The 17,141-nt window shown below is 37.2% G+C and overlaps 1 protein-coding gene across 1 annotated transcript; it reads right to left on the reverse strand.

Annotated features, from left to right (window-relative positions):
* Positions 1 to 43: 43 nt before the first annotated feature.
* cep104 (centrosomal protein 104) lies at positions 44 to 17,135 on the reverse strand. The gene is made up of 22 exons (XM_056729620.1): positions 17,083 to 17,135; positions 16,400 to 16,526; positions 15,633 to 15,806; positions 15,365 to 15,503; positions 15,209 to 15,277; positions 13,021 to 13,097; positions 12,756 to 12,936; positions 12,405 to 12,560; positions 11,161 to 11,373; positions 10,489 to 10,695; positions 10,005 to 10,172; positions 8,555 to 8,728; positions 6,811 to 6,987; positions 5,235 to 5,435; positions 4,905 to 5,000; positions 4,689 to 4,749; positions 4,466 to 4,535; positions 4,170 to 4,278; positions 3,929 to 4,067; positions 3,569 to 3,636; positions 2,540 to 2,630; positions 44 to 2,214 (listed from the first exon to the last, which is right to left on the reverse strand). The coding sequence occupies exons 2-22, from the start codon at positions 16,510 to 16,512 to the stop codon at positions 2,048 to 2,050; spliced, it is 2,850 nt and encodes a 949-aa protein (XP_056585598.1). The 5' UTR covers positions 16,513 to 16,526; positions 17,083 to 17,135; the 3' UTR covers positions 44 to 2,047.
* Positions 17,136 to 17,141: the final 6 nt, after the last annotated feature.

The raw sequence follows: 17,141 nt of genomic DNA on the forward strand, positions 1-17,141 counted from the left end.
TGCAATGTTTGAAATCTATCAGGTCGAAACAAAACATGACAACTTAATTCAATAACATTTATTGAAACGGTTTCTAATGGACAAAATTACAAAACAGATATCAGGTTTCACTGATGTTGATACATTGAGCTGAGGCATATGAATGGAATGCATGATGATTTAGAAAATTTAAAGAAAAGGGAAATTTGTCTCATTGTCACAATATTACGCTTACTGGTGTATAAAAATATGTAAAGTGTCTTTGGTTGTCTGTAAGTTCAGATAACAAAGCTTTTTGTAGCTGTTCTTTCTTTTCATATTCATACAGAACAGCAGTGATATTTGTCTTTCCGCAAATCAAGAACATGCTAAACCCACCATTAGTTTGGCTTTCTAAAAAGACATCCAAAAGCTCTTCTACCTTAAATAAATACTGCGTATAGCAAACACAAAAAAACAAGCTCTACTTTTAAAACGTCTCTTACAGCCATTGATCTCTATTTCCGTAAATAAACCGTATTGAAACCTTTTTTTGCTAAATAAATACGTTTTTATGTAAGCATCAGCCATGTTTGAAAATATTTTTTCCGTGTATCCGTATAAGTGCAATGGGTCACACCTGTGTGTTTGCTCCTGCAGTGAATACATTTACATTAACATTTACATTTAGCAGACGCTTTTATCCAAAGCGACTTACAAAGAGTTAGGGAGCAACAAGCGATATATCATACAGGAGCAATAATACATTAGGTGCCAAAACAAAGTTACTGGTTTCAAAAGAAGCTAGACCACTACCTGTTGAGAGAAAGGGTTAGTGTTTTCTTTTTGTTTTTCAGGTATTCATAGAAACAAACGCTGCATTATGTCAGACATGACACATTCTTAAAAGGAAACAACCATGACGCCCTCTGGGCTGGGAACAGTCCAAGTCAGTTTGTTCCTTACGGTCAGTCTGGCATAACTTTGTTACGTTTTTTTATGCCACGCTATTCAGGCAATAAACCGTACAGACTGATAACATTTGCAGCTCACTATACACAGATACCTTAAATATAATATTATGGCTTATTATCGGGCACAGAATAAACTTGTTCAGCCTTTCACATTATTTCCATTACTGTTGATCCATGATGATTTAAACTACACGCACAGTGTAGTTATGTGGGCTAAAGCAAATAGCAAAATGTTTGTCCCAATTCTCACTCCAAGATTTAGAACAAAAGGGCCTTAAAATCACAAAAAGGATATAAACAAGGGCCAGCAACTATAAATAATATCAGCCATTTTGACAGAAAAATGCAAATGAGACTAAGAGTTTCTTATAATACTGAAGCAAAGTCTAATGGTCTCACGTCTTGTAAATCATCCCTGTTGGCCCATTAGTCTGCCAGCAGTGGCCTCATGTGTTGGCACTCTTTCTGCTTCAACAAGTCCTGATTTTCTCAGACACACCAAATTGGTTCAGCAACTCCAATGAGTCTCTGTCCTCTTCAGAAGAAAACCTCTTTTCTCTGCTGATTAAACAGTTCATGAGGACACTGAAGTGCATTATCTGATTTTTCAGAGACGACTTCTCATATTTGGCTGTGGTGCTGATGATGCTTTAAAAAGATTAAATATCAAAGTGCTACAATCACAAAGTATTCCCCAAAAAAACAACAAGCACATTACACTCACACGCTACACAAACGTATAAAACAAGATACAAGAATAAACTTTCAAATACATTACAAAACATCCAGTTGAGAAGCCTGAAATAAAAGGTAAACACAGAGTGGTGTTCTTGCTCAATGGTCAAGTCACGTGTCTGTCCATAAAACATGATTGTCGTGGCTGTCAGCCACCTATATGTGTTGGGTTACATTCAGCAAAGAATAAATCTGATCTCAGCATGTGCTAAGATCAACTATACTAACTGCTTTTTGTGTCAGTTAGAAACATTTCTAAATCAATATAACTACAGTGCAATATTTTATGTGAACCTGCTCCTGTATTTCAATTCACATAATTGTGCTATGAATGAAGGTTTTTTCCATCCAGGTAAATGTTTTTTTGTGTAAACGCTGTGTTAAGCCTGTTGTAGCCGTTGGATAGAGGCCTTGCCTGGCTGAATTCTTGAGCCTCTGTTGATTCTGGATGCAGGAGCAGGTATGCGACTGCCTCTCCCCATCCCTCGAACCTTTGAATCGGATGTGGATGTTGTCGTCTTAACTACAGCTGTGCTCACTAGCTTTCCTAATCCCAAAAAGAAAGAGAAAATCAAATATGCCAAACATTAAACAAGAAACACATAGTTCCCTGTCCTGCCCTGAGTAAACTCCTTCAAGGGTCTGTGTGTGTGTGTGTTTTTAAAAGAAAGGGTTTTGAAAAGTGGAGGCGTGTCTATGTACTGGTGGAGTACTAGGTTAGTCAGCATAGCTCACTGCGCTTTTAAAGTGCAAGGTCACGGCTGGTATGAATCTATAGAGGCTTTATAGGGCATCGTGGGGTGGTAGGGGCTTGTAGGCGACAGTGTGGGGTTGTTAAGGTCTCATTGAGGCTGAGGGAGATGAATGATCACCTTGTGTGTATGTGATAGTACTCTGCTGTAGCGCTCGCTGCCGCAAGTTCTGTTTACAACCGTCTGCTCCCATGAGATGAGACTTCCAGCCCTGCACACACAAGACATGGACTGTTACTGGTGTATGAGAGAGAGGCCACACTCACTTTTTTACTGGAGTCATTCATTTATCATTGTGGGTATGCACATGTAAATACTCCCTATGCAAAATTGTAAATAACACTTATGCAAAGTGGTTGCAATGATTTACTACACGATGATGTCAGAAAGTTTTTTTTTCCCCATTACTAAAGACTGAATTGGGAATATATAAACCACGCGTGCACTCCAATACAATGAAACTTATTGCTCACCGAAAACAGTGAATTCTTAAAAAAATCCAGTACAATTAAAAATGAAAATTTTGATTAGCATTTGTAATTCATCATCCATAAGTTTAGTGAAAAGTTTAAGAAGTGAATTTCATACTTAATCCTTTACATTGTGTAATATAATACAAACACGCTATGTTGTGATTTTAACAGGATGATCATTTTCATTGTTGTTTGAATATTAGGACTGTCAAACGATTTATTGCGATTATTCGCATCCAGAATAAAAGTTTGCATTTACATAATATACGTCAATATTATTTTGTTTTTATAAAAACATACTCCTTCATGCATGTATTTAAAAAAGAAAATACAAAAACAAACATTTATATATTTAAATTACTGGTAAATATAAATAAATACATCTAAATATTTATGTATACATGTATCTGTATTTCTGTCTTTATCAATACAAAGTTAATATCCACAGTACAGAGACGTTTATTGTGTTACAACAAACTTTTATTAAGGATGTGATTACTCGCGATTAATCGTTTGGAAGCCCTATTGAATATCAATAAAAAATGTTTAGGTCATTTATTTAGTCTCATTGAAGAATGCTTATATATACACAGTAATGTATATTAAACGAGAAAAAGCTGACGTTTTTGCTCTGAGGTGAAGGCAAAACTTCATTTTTGAACGTGTCAGGTCTTACCTCCTCTCCCGAGGCAAAGTTTTCATGGCAGAGAGGACAGTGACTACAGATTTCTCCAGGAGCTGGTGCTAAAAAAAGCATTTCATCACCAGAAAACAAAACTTATAGTCAAGAAACATCACAGAATAAATGCTGCCAGTTTAGAAATTCACCACTTATAAAGGCGACATATAATTATAATTATATAAACACAAGTGTTTGTGTGTCAGGTTGCCCTTCATTATAGGTATCAGCCAATTGCCCTTACATGTAAGAAATGACTTAATTAACATAAAATATGATATTGTAATAAAAATGCACAATACTGCAATAGTGAGGATATATAATTTTAGGGAGGAATTAGGCCACGATAAGACTCACGATTGCAAGATGTGCTCCGAGCGTGCTCAGTTAACTTGTCTCGGACGAGGGCTTCAGAGCAGAGAGAGCACTGGGTAAAATCGGCCCTCCGCTCACACTCTGTCATCAAGTGCTCTGTCAAGCTCGCAATCTCCACCACCTGTAACACAAAAACACACAAACAGATAAGAAAAAGTGCCTGTTTTGATTATTCAAAATGTGATTCAAAACACATGATGACTGTGTGTGTGTGTTTATGTGCCTGTCTGCACTGAAGGCAACGCTGCAGCATTGGACAATGTTTCCAGTAGTGGAGGTCCAGTCCATCCTCAGTGAAAGACTCATCTCGCACCCCACAGAAAATACACAAACTGCAAGACAATCATTACCAGCATCATCTCTTATCTTTCAGAAGGTTAAAGAATGCATCATAATATAGCCTACAAGGACAACCTCAAGCCACACAATGTGATTGCGAGTCAGTCTGTCCTGAGACGATGACTGTGAGAATTATGATAAGGCCAAAACTCACAGAAGTGTTCATGGAGAGGTACTCACTTGTCCAAGTAATTCGCCACAGCTGATTGGCTGCCTTTCACATCAGCAGGCTGGGCTCTCTTTTTAACACCTGATAAAAAAAAGAGAGGAATATATCTAATGTTAGCTGACATAATGTGAGGGAATCAGTTAAAAACAGTATACTTCAGATTGTTAATTTGGATCTGGTTTTGATTTTTATCAATATCCCCAACAAGCATGCACATGTGCAAAAGTTACACACCTGATTTTCTTGTCTTTTCAGCCTTTTTCTCAGGTACTTTGGTATTTTCCTTCCCATTCTCCTACAACAAAAAATATATTTTTATGGCAATCATGGATTCGGCATTTAAACTACTTATGGCCAAGACGGCTTCTAAAAGATTCATCGATGCTCACATGATGTGTGTGTATGACACACAAAATATGAATAACATCATTCATATCGACTCAAACCCACACTGATCTCCTTCAGCACTGCTATCTGCTCCTGTAAGCTCCTGATTTCCTCCTCCTCTCGCTGACCTTCATCCCGTTCTGCTCCCTTTTGTGGCTTCTACAGAGAAACAGAAATGTGAATTGTGTAAAAGAAGTCATGTTGGCTATGCTGCATTAGAGTTCTACATTCTAATAGAAATGTATGTATTATCTTATAGAGGCAACACAATGATATATGCTTCTGTAGAAGCTAAAACTGTTTAATATAAAAATCCCATTATATTATAAAATTGCCTCCAATTAAACTCAAAATAGTTATACTAAAATACACAAAAATGCCGAGCTCTTTTACCTGCGTATCTATGTTTTTTCCATCTAACTTAGTTAGCGAATCAAAGAGGTTTTTGTATAGAACGTTTTTCCGTGTGCTCGTGTCATCCGGTGGCAGGTAGTTCAGAACCGCTTTACCATGAAGACGGTACATGGACTGGACAGCTCGCACAGAGAGTTCTCGCACTGGTGCTGCACTGTGCTCCAATCCTCCTGCCAAAAACTAAAACAAAACATACATTCAAGAATCATTGACATTTATTTAATTACAAAATTACTACACCGGCTACTGTATTTCTAAAATAATAGCCATAAAATCTTATGTTAACGTATTCAAATATTTTCATTTGTCTTTGACTTTCTGTCTGTCTCACTGCATAAACACACAGATCCCATTCATGAGACCGCAGGCTCTAAACCTCTCATTTTAATTACTGGAAACCCAATCGCCCTGTGCCGTGCCCTGCAGCCCATCTCATCTCCCAGGAAACCTCAACAGGAGGGGGACATTTAGCAGCTATGTCTGCATGTAGCCTACAGCAACCATTCTGCTGCTGCTCGCTGTTCAGGGGGCCAAACTAACAGAAAAACCCAATAAATATTGACGAGGACCGATTCATTGGCTTCTGTTCCAAAAGTGTGTTTTTATGGAACAGTTTGCCTTGAACTCTGTTATTGTTTACTTTGCCTCATGTGGGAAAGCACGAATATGACTTTTCTATAGGACACAAAAAGAAATGTTTTAAAGAAAGTCCAGGCTGCTCTCTTCATGTTGAGACCAGGATGGTTCAAAAGAATAAGGAGTTAAAGTACTCCGTACAATTCATGCACTATATTTGGAACTTAGCAAAGTTTGCAACACAGTGCAGACACAAACCTCACAGTCTACATTTCAGTTCATTGTGAAATGTAACAGTCTCTGCTGTTGAACAGTCTCAGGTTTGTCTTGCAAACAAGCACATGATGACAAGCTGCAAATTAAGACTTGAAGAAAATTGAACACTGAGGAGGACTAACAGTTTAAGAGGTTTGTATAACAAAAGCTACGGTACTGGAACACGGAGAAACAAAACAGTATTTAGATGATTGTGAGCTGTATAAACTGTATCATGGATACAGTTTATTAAGTTGCTTTTATCCAATGCGACTTACAGGTGGGGTAGAAGACTAGTCTCATATAACCTAACACAGTATACAGAACCATTTTTTTTTAAAGAGTAGAGAAGAAAACAGAGACAGAACAGATCAGTCAGATATTGACGGAAGAGATGTGTTTTCAGAAGTTTCTTAAAGATGGCTACAGAATCTGCAGATCTTGTAGCAGCGGGCAGATCATTCCACATAAGTGGAACAGATCCGGAGGAGGTGCGTGAGAGAGATTTTTAACCTTTTTGGGATGGCACCACAAGACGTGTATTCTGTGAAACCGTGCCATAGTTACATTGACCAGAATCTAAAGCCAACGATTTATCTATCATAAGGTTGTAAGTTTAACCCACTATTTCTCGTGCTTTAAGCAGATACCTTTAAACTGTACCTTAAATACAGAGAGATTGCGAGAGAGAGCGAGAGAGACGGAGAGAGATAGCTGTCGATACCCGCATGACATTGTCGAGGGTGAACCCAGAGTCTTTGGTGCCCAGCTGTTCAAGAAGCTTCTCTAGCAGTTCCAGTCTGCTAAGTGCCAGTCTCGCAGGTAAACTGCTCTGTATGGGCTTGACAAGTTCCACAGGCACCATCTGAAGAACTCTCACCTCCTTCAATAAAGCCATTTCCTGTAAACAAACACACCGGGCTTATCCTCAAAGGTCAGTTTTTAACACAACAATGCCTTAAATACACTAACATCTGTATGACCATTAACAAATAGCTTTATTTCTTTCCTCACATTCATGTCAGATACCCTAAATTGCAAAAGATTTGGCAAACAATGGCGACTTTTCTGGTGTAAAAAATATTTTTATTGAAAATATATAATAAAACTTCACAAACTAGAAGTAAAAGATACTCTAGTATACTACAAGTGTTTCTGTCTCACTTACTAATAGTTTGCTTTATATCAGTATATATTTCAACAGGCCTTAAAGGAATAGTTCATCCAAAAAGGAAAGTTATTTCATCATCTCTAGTCATTTCCAACCTGTTTGACTTTCATTCTTCTGCAGAACACAAAAGAAGATATTTTGAAGAATGTTGGTAACCAAACAACAGCGGAACCCATTCACTTTTATAGCATGTGAACTTACCCAATGCAAGTCAATGGGTAGCACTGTCGTTTGGTTAGCAACATTCTTCAAAATATCTTTTTTTGTGCTGAAGAAGAAAGAAAGTCATACATGTTTGAAATTACAAGAAGACGAGTAAATGATGACAGAACTTTCATTTTTGACTGAGTACAATTCTCCTACAAAAAAGTAGATGTCTGACGGTCAGGAATCTACATGCGTGTATTTCTAAAATACATGTTTATTTTTTTAAATAGTATTTGTATTGTAAATTTGTATTTAATATTACTATTGCTCCTCATGGTTTTACAAATTTTCACCCAATACCCCCCTAAAAAGATAAATAAAAATACAATAAAAAAGGGATAAATAACAACAAAATAAACATTAACAACAATGAATAAGCAAAAACATAAGACAAAAAAAGACAAAAATTCTGCCAATACAGTCAATGAGGAATGAAGACAATGAGGAGCCCTGATTAAGTTATCCGTTTTAGTGTGTACATGTCTTTACATTTTCTTTAAATTTTTGTTTGATGGGAGATCTACGTCCTTTTCAAAATACGACATCATTGGAGACCATACCAAATAAAACTATTGAGTGGATCCTCTCAGAGAATATTAGATATTCTCCAATTTCAAAAAAAGCATCACATCGCTAAGCCAAAAAGAAACTAACACCGTGTCTACACCAGACGTGACAGGCGCGATGTGACACGACAAAAGACATTAGAAACGCATTACAACCCATTTATTATTTCAAATATTGTCCACACTGGTTGCTGCGTGACGCAACAAACACATTAAGAACAAGCAGGTTGTCATGACGCTTTGTGCCTGTCACGTCCTGTGTCGGCAAGTTGAAAAGGTGATTTACTAGATTTCCAATGGAGTACAATACTTCTCAGATCCAAATGGCACTGGGCCGATATCCTTGGCATATGCCTCCGACAAAATTTTAAATATTGTTGTCCAGTAATCAAACAGTCCAAGGCAAACCCAAAACATATGAGCCAAGTCTGCTTTATCAGATTGGCAACACTCAAATGTGTCCCTTACACTAAAGTACATGTTTTAGGAGATATTACGAAAGACTAATTTCAGTGTGTGCTGACCTGTATGAAGGTGATGGCAAGTGTTCGGAGTCTTAGGGCAGAGTCTCCTGTCCTACACAGCAGATTATTCCACGTCTGTTCCACACAGTGACTGATCTCTGATCTTCCCAGCTGATGTTTAGGAATAAACTCACTGAGAATCATACGAAGGAGCTTAAGAGACGCCTGAAACACCTACGAGACAGAGACACCTGTAATTATACACACTAAAATACACATTCACGGTCTCATATCACATTCTGTAATTCATCCCCTCAGGGTCCCACATAGACCCATTTAGAGAATGTACATTTCCCCATATATATATATTATTTAACTTTCAGAGCTAAATGAAAATAACAAAAAACAACAACAAATAGGCATTCAGAAAACAGCTTATAGTCTTCTAAGGTAAAAATGTCTAAAATACATATATGTATCGTTTAAGACTGTAATCCAGCACATATAAGATGTATAACAACCACCACAGACCATTAAAACACAAAACACACAGTGAAGCGCTGTGCTCCGTTTGTTTAACTAAATAACTGCGGGAATGGGTACCTGGAATGTGTCCAGCAGTGGACACATTGTTCAGTACAAATCATTTAAAACAGTTTATGAATGAACCCCTGTAAGGCTGCAGACATCCACTGGGTGATATATCAAAGGCGTGACAGCGTAATAAAGACACAGCTGTCACATCACGGCCACAAACACAAATCCTTGAGGGACAGAGACATTTACACATGCTAAAAAAAGGCATAAATATGTTTACATAGGAGCTGCTCGACACGATAAACTCGTTAAGAATTTCCGTGACAAATTCATCAATGGGGACTTTTCATTTGCCTGACAAGCGCATGTTTTACATAGATATGGAAAAAAGGTCAGGGTTTCAATATATAGGACTTAGAGTTGTGTGGTGTGTATTCACTTTTGTGGCCAAGAACATACAAAAGAAGATCCATATATATTAAACAGCTGACAACACTGTTAAGTGTTTCTTTTCTAAACTTAAGTCTAAACTAGACCGTCAATTTAATATAAATCTGCAGAATAGCAGCATCAGTGTATGACCATTACAACATTATTCTAAAGACCCTCCAGAGTCTAGTCCACTGTTAGCCAAAAAACGGGTTTCTCACAGTTTCCCTCGAACCCAGGCTGAGTGCGCCCATCGGATAGATAAAGCCAGGCTTTATCCCTTGTTTGTTGCTGTATCACTTCTTCAGATAATCTACAATACTAGACAGAACATGACACCCGCTGAGCGCTCAAAACTATCAGTACTGCAGATGGTGCCGTTCTGTCTTCCATCTGAAATAAAACTGAAACGATGAGATTGTGAGAAAAATTAGAACGAGAGAGCGAGCCAGAGAAACAAAAGTGTGATGGAGAAAGAAAATCAGAGGCTGTTAAAGTTAGAAAACGAGACTGCGTAAAAGATAAAGAGAGTGAGATCACGTACGGATGACACTTTATCAGTGAGAGCTTTCTTGCAGAGGAACACAGCGGATCTCGCCATGCTTCGCAGTTCTGCTTTTGGGGTTCCAGGTTGTACCTCCATCAGTTTTTTGTATACCCCCAGCAAGGCATCCTCTCTGTAGGACCAGGTCTTAGAAAAGGCCCCTGCAACCTAAGAGAAACCGAGAAAGTGAGGACATTCCAGAAAAAAAACACACAGATGGAATATACCACATGATCTTTTGACCTTTGTCCAGTACTGCGAGACCGTAAACAGTTGTTACAGATGGGGATCTCAGGTAGGTGTTAAACACTAAAAGCCATTAAAACTGATTGACAGGACAGTACAGGAAATTTGGGCTTAACATACATCCAAACTCTTTTCAGAGCATTCGTTGGTTTATGTCACATGCAGGCATCCAGATTTGCTATTCATTCACTCGTTCACAAAAATCCACCAATCAATAGCTGCAAATAGAGTGTCTTACCAGAATGTCTCCATAGATCTCAATGGGCAGACTGGCCTCCCTCTGAGCATTCTCTGAGAGCGCTTCTGGTTGTCCCGGGACCCCAGGGCTGCGTGGGGTACTTGAGACTGTCAGAGGGGGCATTTCTTCAAGCTGACCGACCAGCTGATCATTCGACCTGTTCTTAAGAGCAGGTAGAGGCCTTTCGTCATAAGGAGCTGAACTCATCTGTGAAACATAACAAACATTCTCATTTCATAAAAGTAAGCTATTTGTAATTTGGCTATTTTTGTTTATGCAGCTTGTCCAAAGCATGAAGGCCAGGGGGCAGACAAAATAAACAATGTTTTGTTTTGTAAAGTGTTTGGGAAATGTGTTTAGTAACATTCCAAATTTTGTAACTCCACCATCTTTGCCATTAACAGCAATAATTGCATTTTTGCTTTTAATTAAATTCTGAAACATAAAACTTTCTGCGGGCTGCCTAAGCAAATCCTTGACAAGCATGTAATGCCACACACAGATATTACATATACAAAGACTTGCTTTGTGTCAGTAAAGATCTGATTAATTCACTGGTGAGGGAGAGAATGCAAAAGTTTCCATTTTCAAAGAGTTTCAATAAGATACACAAATCTAAATCAAGTTATATGTCCACATTTTTTATAAAGAACATTTTATATTAGGACTTACATCACTCCTGGAGTTCTGAGGAGGAGTGAGGGATGTTGGGGCTACTGTGTGTTTGGGACTGACAGGTTTTGGGGTGTCCTGCTCATCTGGACGGATCGCATGTTGCTCCTGACTCTTCTTCCTGAGTGAATTCACCAGATGAGGGGTGTGCTTCTGTGTCACGGCACGTGGAGAGGGAACTTCTGGGTTAAAAACCTCTGAAATTCTCTGGATCTTAAACAAAAACATAAAATATTACATTTGAAACTATTTAATATTAAAGGTACAGTTCACCCAAAAATAAAAAACACCCTCAAGTTGTTCCAAACCTTTATACGAAGAGTTTAGTTCAAAATGAGATAACTCTGTTTAAAAACAATGTTTTTATTGTGTTTTATTGAGTTAGTTAGCTTTATTTTTTACATTATGGCTTAAATCAAAACAAACCAACTGCACTTTGATTGATATTAATTGGAATAATAAAAAAATAAACGGAGTTATCTCATTTTGCAACCAAACTTATTTTTCTTTGCTTTCCAACATTCTTCAAAATATCCTCTTTTTTGTGAAACAGAAACAAAGAAATATACAGAGATATTTTTCCTACAATGGTAGTCAATGGTGTCCAAGAACTGTTTGCTTACAAGCATTCTTCCAAATATCTTTCTCTGTGTTCATCAGAAGAAAGAAATGTTTACAGATTTGGAATAAATTGAGGGTGAGTAAATTACAGATTTTTCAACTTTGGTTAAACAATCTGTTCCTGTAAGTAGCAGTCGTAATACTTCACTAAATAACATGAACAAGAATAAAATGAATATGAAAGTATAATGTACAGAAAGTGTTACGAATAAAGTCTGCCCTATCTTACTCAAAGGCCAACAAAGGCTAACCTACCGTCTACTCTATATCCTAAACAATGACAATGTGAACAAATGCCATCACACAAAAGGGTCGATCTCAGTCTCTCAGTCACACACAAAATGAGTGCTACATGATTGTTGTTCATTATCTAATGTATAAATATATCTCCCGGTATCAGATACGTAGGAAGCAAGCACCTGATCTCGGGAGAGCCGGCACAATAACTACTGAGCTGGGAAGTGGACATATCAGAGTACTAATCTCACTGGAGCCGGGGGCCCTCAAGACAAAAGATTATTCATGCTTTCAATGGAGAAAAATGAATAATGGTGTCCAACAGGAATATAAGAAGCTTCAAACACGGATTCATTAAGTTATAAGATGTAACGATGGATGTTCACCTGACTGATGTCCAGCAGATTGTGGAGTTCCAATTGCTGGTAGACATTCAGCCTGTAAGCATCCGATTGATCTTTTTTTTGCTTGGCGGTGTCGTAGTCCTCTCGTTCTATGGCACTGTGTTTCTCCACATCATACCGGCCCAAGCGCTCACCCACCTAACCAGAATAAGAACAGAGTAGTTGTTTAAACACTGAAACCTTTCATTTGGTCAGTAATTAGTACAAGGCTATAATTACCATGTTATTAAAGAAATGCGTTTTGACCATCTCAAGCCTTAAAGGTTCATCTATCTATCTATCAATACTAAACTGCACGTGACCGAAAAATAGACACAAATTACAACCAATGACCTTTTGCAGATCAGCGATTGCCTGTTTGAGTTTTATGGCCAGATCAAATTTCTCCTGCTGAACCAAGTCCTGTTTTTTCTGATCAAGTAGACGTATGATGTGAGCCACTTCAGGGTCCTGGTACATGTCAAACGCAAGGTCATCGAGCGGAGAGATGGAATCGCCTTTATAACTCGAGAGTCTATGAGACAATAATACGTTGAAATCAGAAAAACAAAGAAATCGCATGCACAAAGTATTTAGAAGAGTATATTTTCAGGTTTACCCTGTGTTTGTGCCATCCAGGGCTGATACGTGTTGACTGCTGTTGAGATATTGATCTATCAAATGCTCTCTGCTTTCCTGGGAACAAACAACACACAGAGCACAAACGTGTTATTGGAAACAAAACAATATCAAGGTTCCCACATTTTCTGTCCATTTCACTGCCATGACTTCTACCTGGTTACAAGACAGGGAATTGAAATGAGGTCTTACAATTTTTTAAAGCAAAGCATAACTAGAGAACCTTCATATTCACTAAAGAAAGTCCTTTTCTGACCTGGAAAAGTTTTTAATGCAGGCTGGAAACCAGGAATATGGACTACTTAAGTATAAACTGTCAAAACAAATGCCATCCCACTAATAACTTCTGGTCAATAAATACCAAATGATGATTTCTGCCTGAGAACCTAGTTATCATCAGCAGAAAAAGTCACAAAAACACAAAAAGAGAGAAAGAGAGGGGATTAGAGATAAACAATGCAGAGATTGTTAGTAAGAAGAGGGAGGAAAAGAGAGAGAGGAAGTCAGTAGGGGGAGACAAGGTGAACGTAAGAAGAGAAAGAGAGCATGTGAAAGCCAGAGGGGGAAGTGAGATAGGGTTGAGAGTGGTGGTGATATGGATATATTGATGAGTGATCTGATTTGAAGCTCTGCTGTGCTTATGGAGCTCTGACTCACATTACACACTGCATTCCAAAACTTTAGAAACACTCGGCACAAACCAGTACGCCTGCTCAAGGACCACAACGTGTGCCCACACACACACACACACACACACACACACACACACACACACACACACACACACACACACAGCATTACCTTCTGTTAAACATGTAAGATTTGTTCAAAACATGCTGTAGGTTAATTGTACTCTCTCTACCACCTGGTATAGTGTTTGTTTGTTTCTTTTACGTTGTACCAGCTTCCATGGCTATTTTCATGGTGAGATTTTTTTGTCTATATAATATTAGTTTTCTATAATTTCTTTTTCAAATAATTGTTAAACTGTATTAAGTGTTAGGCTATAAAAAAATCTAAGAATTTAACTGTATACAGACATTTTCTCACTGGGTTAAACCAGCACAATCTACTAAAACATGCTTGAAGGATTTGACAATGAGGACATGTTGTTCTAGTATTAAAAACTTATTTGTCATCCTGGAATGGCCTATTCTGCAGCAGGTGTAGACAATTTGGTAGTTAAAAGATTTAGACAATTATGAAATCAAGTTTTATAATAGGGAATAAATAAATTAAAAAAGAGATTGAGATTTATTTATTATAATATAATGGAAATATAAATGAATTAAGAAATTTCAGTTAATGCACAAAAGGATGTTGATTAGTAATTTGAATTATAATAAAACTTTAAATGCAAATACATAAAATCCAAACAGTAATACAACAGTACAATATACAACAATACAACATATAACTGCACTAACTCATCTACTGCACTGTAAATGTATAACTGCATCTACTCATGTATTGCTCTATACTTCAATAACTGCATTAACTCATGTACTGCACCGTACCTTTAATAACCGCATCAACTCATCTATTGCACTGTAACTTTAATAGCTAATGTCTGTAATTAATGCACACTTAAGTCACTTGCACTATTGTATAGTCTATATTGTTATATGTTCATAACCACCTGTACATTAATGTTCACAGTATAAAGCCTTCTGTCTATATTGTTCATAGTACATACCGACTGTCATATTTTCATAGTACATGCTCATTGTATAGTATTTTCCTAATATTGTATTCTGTATTTATTCACACTGTATATCCTGCACTTGCTAATTGCACTTCTGGTTAGACCTAAACTACATTTCGTTACACTGTACTTGTATATGTGTAATGACAATAAAGTTGAATCTAATCTAATCTAAACAGAGGAATTTCTTTAATATCTGTGAATAAATATAACACAACTACGAACTTAAGTTTTAAGGATTCTCAATTTGGTTTTAAAATATACGCAACCCTCACATAAATGATGTAACATTCTCACTCTGAACAATTAAATCTATAAAAGATTAAAGTTTTACTGGTGTAAATTGGCTGGTCAGAACTCAAACTCTCTACTTTGAACAAGAAAAACATGTTGAAGAGGGAACCATCGCCACCTGGAGGACAAACTGAAAAGTACAATACTCCATAAGCAAACAGATACTTACTGCTGTGCATGTGTTGATGTTATTTCCATCTACAGAGTCCCCTAAAATATTTAGGGCCACCAATGCAACCTATAATTTAAGAAAAAAAAGTTGAGACAAAATAGCAGGGATATAATGCGAATAAGAAATAATGCAAAATAATGAATCTGTCCATACCTGGTTATAGACATTGTATTGATTGACATGGTTTTTGTGGAAGGTGAGTTTCAGATATGTCCCCACTGCATCAACATGAACTGACTTCAGCTCTCTGGCTCTGAAACCAGTCTTCTCATTGTCAGAAAGAGACACATATCTGCACAATACAAAACATTTAAGATCAGCAAACTGCAGGGATATCACACCCTGTGTCAGACAGATTTGCTCCTGTAAGTAAAGATTCAACAAAAAGAGCAGAATTTAAATGAGTTCAGGATTTCCTTACCCAAGTCTCTGGAGGTTTTGAGTTTGCTCTGGTGGACTGTGCGCTGGCATTCGGTCTCCTACATGGAACTCTATCTTGGACGGTATCAGGTACTGATGGGCGAGCAGCTGAAGTTTTCTGATGCGACATCTCTCAACTAAGAGCAGAGTGATTTCCTGAGGAAATGGACAGAACCTACAAACAGCAATGATAGCATTAGATTAAATAATTTCATTGATTTAATTTAAAAAATACTGTATGAAACTCAAAATTATCAATCATTTTGGTAAAAGGAATCACGAATGGTTCACCGGTAATTTAGATATATTCTGTAAATAAAAATAGAAACAATTTACATTAGTAGCCTGTCAACTGTCACCCGTTCCGTATACGGGACACCCAAGTTTGAGTCAATATTGTGCATGTAATTTCTAATCGAATCATGATAAACTATATATCACTGGAAAGGTTTACGACTCTATTCTTTTGAGACCCGTATTTTTTAATCAAAGAAAAACATAAACGGTGTTTATTATTTTTTTACAATAAACCTAACAACATACCTTTAATTAACTTATTTTGTGTGTGTATGATTTTTTTTACCAATAATCAGCTACTTATCTTTTTTCAAACGAGACCAACCGTAAGTCTGTATTCCAAAGAATTCATGAGTTACCACCATTTTAGTTTCAACATTCGTATTCATGTGTAGACTCAAAAAGGTCTGAGAGATCATTTTTCTTTCATTTATTTAACCAATCCTTGATAAAAATCTAGAATTCATTAACCTGGTGGATCTCCAGCCATTGTTGGTGGGTGCATGGAGCGTCAACTTTTTGGCACTGTAGTTGTCTTCATGACCAGACCAGCTGATCACAGTGAAGCCTATCTTATGAGGCATCCCGTACCTGAGCTCTAATGGAGATGTAGAGAGAACACAATGAGAAATATCACATAGCACTAAAATAACAAATCAACAAAAGCTATTTAAAACAAGAAACAACATGATATTGAGCGACATTACTCTACATGGGATAAATTGTGTTTTGTGTTGAGGTAACTCAATTCAATTCACACTACTGACATGAAACGAATCATTAAAAAACTATTCGCAAGGAAAGAAGAAACTGCAAACAACAATGCAATCTATGCAGACTTTCAACAGAATGTTTGTCAATACCACTTTCAACCCGTTACAACACTGTAACTGCTGTACCGTCTACACATTAAAGCTCACATTTGTTTAAAAGATTTGTAACATATAAATGACACTTATCAATGCAATATTTGTTGTGCTTTTACTGAGCGTTAGCGTGTTATCTGGCTAGCCTAACAGTTGCATTAGGCTTCAACTCTTGGAAAACAGCAATAAAAAAAAACCGTCAGTTATAAAAAATTGAATAACCCATTAATGACTATTTCAATGCAAACGTATTTGGCGTATTCATTATTCTTTTTAAAAGGTATTTACCCAAATAACGCAGCTGCCTCCGTTTATCTCCATAACCACCGTTTGACAACTGAAACCTG

Source organism: Triplophysa dalaica, chromosome 18 (assembly GCF_015846415.1).
Source record: "Triplophysa dalaica isolate WHDGS20190420 chromosome 18, ASM1584641v1, whole genome shotgun sequence".
Classification (NCBI taxonomy): Eukaryota; Metazoa; Chordata; class Actinopteri; order Cypriniformes; family Nemacheilidae; genus Triplophysa; species Triplophysa dalaica.

Bases quoted from the DNA above. Each gene is read 5' to 3' on its own strand.
- cep104 (XM_056729620.1), bottom strand. From the start codon at position 16,512: ATGCCTCATAAGATAGGCTTCACTGTGATCAGCTGGTCTGGTCATGAA. The intron at 12,561-12,755 runs GTCATTGGTTGT...TATTCTGGTTAG, and splicing joins CAATCGCTGATCTGCAAAAG to GTGGGTGAGCGCTTGGGCCG. The intron at 8,729-10,004 runs GTACGTGATCTC...TCTGTCTCGTAG, and splicing joins TCACTGATAAAGTGTCATCC to GTGTTTCAGGCGTCTCTTAA.